General features: G+C 34.8%; 1 protein-coding gene across 1 annotated transcript; it reads right to left on the minus strand.

Annotated features, from left to right (window-relative positions):
- LOC139850217 (mitotic checkpoint serine/threonine-protein kinase BUB1-like) lies at positions 1-2,912 on the minus strand. The gene is made up of 9 exons (XM_071839803.1): positions 2,865-2,912; positions 2,697-2,819; positions 2,117-2,171; positions 1,838-1,941; positions 1,676-1,759; positions 1,241-1,330; positions 1,005-1,150; positions 384-438; positions 1-283 (listed from the first exon to the last, which is right to left on the minus strand). Exons 1-9 carry the CDS (start codon positions 2,910-2,912, stop codon positions 143-145), a joined length of 846 nt encoding a protein of 281 aa, XP_071695904.1. The 3' UTR covers positions 1-142.
- Positions 2,913-4,418: the final 1,506 nt, after the last annotated feature.

Here is a 4,418-nt window from a genome sequence, read left to right on the forward strand (position 1 = left end):
GAATCATCAAATAAACATTAACACAAAGGGCATAAGTGTCAACCTAGCAATAAAAAAGAAAATCCACTCAAACTAAGTTAATGTGACTATATGAGCTTGCATAACAGGACACAATGTGGTATTATTGGTCACTACTACACAATCATACCTGATATTTCCATTGTTTTTTCTCTTGCATTTGTATACAGATGTAATCAGGTGTTCCACAATTTGCGTTGAACTTGGTCCCGTTTGGAAATTGTTGTAGGTCTATTCCTCTACCCCAGTCAACAAGGCAAAGTCCCTACAAAAGAACATGCATGAATGATGCTGTTTTAAACAACTAGTATTTTTACACATAAAACATTAACATTCATGAAGTGCTATATGTAACTGTATGTAACCTGTTCACGCCAACAACCGCTACGGGCCCGAAAACCATCTTCCATTAGATCTCCCCTGCCAAAAGATATAGCCTTTGTGATTATACTGTATGTATGTAGTCAATGTTGCAGTTATATAGTTCGAAAAATATAAAAGCAACACTGTCTTATTATATATATATATATATATATATATATATATATATATATATATATGACACAAAAATGATTAGTATAAATAATAGCCCGCATTAAAGACCAAACCTAGAAAATCTTTTTAACAACTATAGAGGTAAAAAAAAAAGGAGGTCAAAGGTAATAGGATTTTCCCCGTTCGGTTACCCGGGAGGGCGAGTAACCCGACCCATACTCTGATGTACGTAGCCCATCAGGATTACTCTCCAACCCATCCCTGGCCACCATAAAATATTCGGCCTAGACATGATTCGAACCTGAGACCTCTCGTAGCCTAACCACTGACTGGGCTATCTTGTTGTGATGGTTTAAGAACTATAGAGGTGCGAACCATATTGAATATTCGGTTTTGTTGGTGATGTATATATATTTACTCTAAAACATCTTGAAGCAATTATGAAAACAACATGTAATCTAGTAGAGCAACTATTCCAACACTGATTTTACCTAGCATTTCGCAACATGAGATTATCAGCTTTAAAGTCTCCATGAATAATGTCATTCCGATGCAAACTTTCGAGCATTGAGAGCATCTCAATTGTATAATATATACACAGCTCTTCGTCCATGCCCTTGCTAAGATTTATGGCATTCTGAGCAATTTCATACAATTAGTACAAATATACACAAAAGCATCACTAAGATAATAATAATAATCATACATAATTAAGTCTCAAACTCACCAATAGCGTCCCATGGGCTAAAAAATTTGTAATAAGAACATTGGAATCTGAATAGAGATGCACTCCATGAGCATATCCAAAGAACAATCTCTGGGGAGGAACAATTGAACATAAACAACAGTTGACTTACGTTTCGATCATTTACTTACATTTGATCTTAAAAAAAATAATAATAATAATAATTTAAAAATTACAATTAAGCTAAAAACAAAGAGATTAGCTTAAAGAAAACGGGTAACCCCCAAACATGTTTAAAAGTTGGCAAAAATAAACTTCCAACTCATCTTACTAACAATAACATAAAAATCTTAATTGGACAAAGAGGGTTATACCATCAACTAGGCGGGGACCTTTTCGATTGTGCCAACAAGTTACATGTTACCCAATTTTAACACCTCTAATAAATATATGAAAAAAACAGGAGGGAGTGTGTACTTGATCATTTGGGACCCTCTTCTCAAGTTGACGATACATGTAAAACTCCCATGGGATCAGAGACTTTTCTAGAGGCTTTTCTATCTGCAAGAGATTTAAACATACATTAAATATCATTCCACAACCATATTAGAAGACGGAGCCTACTAGATATTAAACCACCTTTACAGCAACAAGTTTGTCTGGATCACTCTTGATACACCCCTCGTATACTTCTCCGAAAGCACCTGCACCGGCTAATCTCCCGATCTGATACTTGTCTCCACCTGTTAGATGAAAAAAAAAAAGAGAGAGTAGAAAGTCGGATCAATAGATTATCATTATTATTATCATTATTATTATTATTATTATTATTATTATTATTATTATTATTATTATTATTATTATTATTATTATTATTATTATTATTGAAAATATCGACGCGAGTGAAATTCACATTACCAATCTCGATAACCTTCGACAAAGATGATAATGCCACCTTGCTAGTATGGTATCCCTGAAAATTTACATACGTATAAAATATATTGTGCTTTAAACATCCGTAAATATTGACCACGGATGTTTAAATATCTAGTGGTTTATGATATATACTTGTAAATTATATATCATAAACCACTAGTTCATGAATAAGCTTTATCTTATCATACACTGTCCTACAAATACACTGGTAAGCTGCACCCATGTATACGTAAATAGGTCAGTTTGGTCTGTTTGTAAATGATAATATATCAAACTCGTTAAAAAGATATATATTTTAAGTGGCGGAGTGGCTAGAAGTTGTCTAAAGTACACTCAAATGCTTAAAAAAGCCTAACTCTATATAGTTCTATATAATTAAGCATCTGGAATATTGTGGACGATGAACCATTTTGGGTCTTCATTGGATTGTTAACATATTATAGACATTGTCAATGTGCTGATGCTGATTTTTTTTTTTTAATGCTAAACAGGAGCATTTGCACACCTACAGATTTTGTGACAATATAAAAAAGTAATAACATGGAATATATATTTCACACACCTCGTATTCTGATACTTGTGCTTCTAGCAAAATATCTTCAATAACTGATTTTGACCACGGATTCACATAGACATCGTCAATGGGATCCAAACTCACATCGTCAACTTTGGATTCTACATCCCTCTACAAAAAGATGTTTGCCCAATATTAGTGGTCTCGCAATTAAACATAGAAAAAGCAGTTGACTAGCCACACAAAGATAAAGAGTAATAGCATGGAATATATAACCAACTGATTTGATTCGAAAAGATTGAGCAGTGAAACACGAGTGAGTAGCAGTTCTCATAATAACATTTTCATCAAACCCTACAACAAGTTATCTCCGCCCATTTCCGTCTTAGACCGTAGGTGACCGTCGTTGACCAATTTTCTGGACCTAATTTGACTAGTAAAATTGGACACTGCAGCTGACCGCCGTTGACTTGGGACCTATTTTGACTAGCAAAATTGAACTCTCTCATAAACCGATTGATCACCGATTTCTTCCAACGCCAATTTTACTACTAAAAAAATATTATACTTCTATCTTAGAAACTTAGCAAACTTGATGTTATACTTCCTCTATCCAACACTAGCTCATAACTTAACTCGAAATATATAATATTAGTAGTTGAATTAATACGTATCTATTGATCTATTGATTAATATATGATCCATACATTGTAAACTAAAGTTACAATAACGAAGTTCGTGGACCCAAGTCAACTCTATCAAATTATTAGGGTAATAGCTGAACAAAAAGCAAAATTATGTTATAGCATATATATATAGTACAACTAAAAGCGTTGCAAATTTCAAAACGATGTAAATAACTCAGAAAGATAAAAAGTCAAGGGCTCATACCAACTCTTCCTCTTCCAAAGCTGCTATTCGAGTATCCCTTTGAGACTTTGACTCCTCCATAAATGGTATTGTACCTACCCAACCTAATCCGTTACATACCACATCTACATATCTACATATTATTATTATCATAAAGACAAAATAATTAGAGATCATATACCTGATGATGCAGCACGTGCAACTCCTCCTCCTTTGGTTAAAGGCGGGGCTCCTAGATAAGGTGGCGGCGGTCTAGGCGGTTTAGGAGGTTGATTAGGCCTGAAACAATGACACCACAAATCGATTATTATTAAAGGTTGCAACATTTACAAATTAATTAAGAAAAATATTGAAGTAAAAAAGTACACACGCACTCGTACCCTTTTGGTTTGGTCTCTTTCAAACTACCCCCCCCCCCCCACCCCAAGATAAAGAAGGTTACAAACTTACATGATTATTTTGTGGTGGTGGTGGTGGTCCACAGATGCTTTTTCCATATCAGCGATAAGAGTAAGTGAACTGTCAGTCTCGGTTGTCATCGATAACGCACCGTCAGATATGTCGTCACCCAAAAGGTCATCGTCTACTGTTGTACCAAGTCCCAAGCGTTCAAAATCATCGACCAAACACGTTTCGGGTTGCGTATCACTTAACTCTGAACAGATGTCGTCGTCGATATCATCGGAAGCTGCTTCCGGGCCAATTCTACTTGTTTTGCCAACGTGTAACCGTGATCTCTTATCGTCCTCATTGGTCATTGGCTTTTTCGAATTAGTTACCTACATTGTCAAATTTGAAACAAAATTTTTACAAAGTTTATAACGAAAAATGCAATAATAAAAAAACAAGTCATCTTTAGCTAGAGAGTTGAAACATGTTTGGTTTGGGACACACGTACGT

This window comes from Rutidosis leptorrhynchoides, chromosome 5, assembly GCF_046630445.1.
Source record: "Rutidosis leptorrhynchoides isolate AG116_Rl617_1_P2 chromosome 5, CSIRO_AGI_Rlap_v1, whole genome shotgun sequence".
Classification (NCBI taxonomy): domain Eukaryota; kingdom Viridiplantae; phylum Streptophyta; class Magnoliopsida; order Asterales; family Asteraceae; genus Rutidosis; species Rutidosis leptorrhynchoides.

Excerpts from the sequence above, each read along its gene's own strand:
- LOC139850217 (XM_071839803.1), bottom strand. The coding sequence starts at position 2,912 with ATGCTATTACTCTTTATCTTTGTGTGGCTAGTCAACTGCTTTTTCTAT. Across the intron at positions 1,942-2,116 it reads GTCGAAGGTTATCGAGATTG|GTGGAGACAAGTATCAGATC; the intron begins GTAATGTGAATT and ends TTCATCTAACAG. Across the intron at positions 1,151-1,240 it reads TAGCCCATGGGACGCTATTG|AATGCCATAAATCTTAGCAA; the intron begins GTGAGTTTGAGA and ends GAAATTGCTCAG.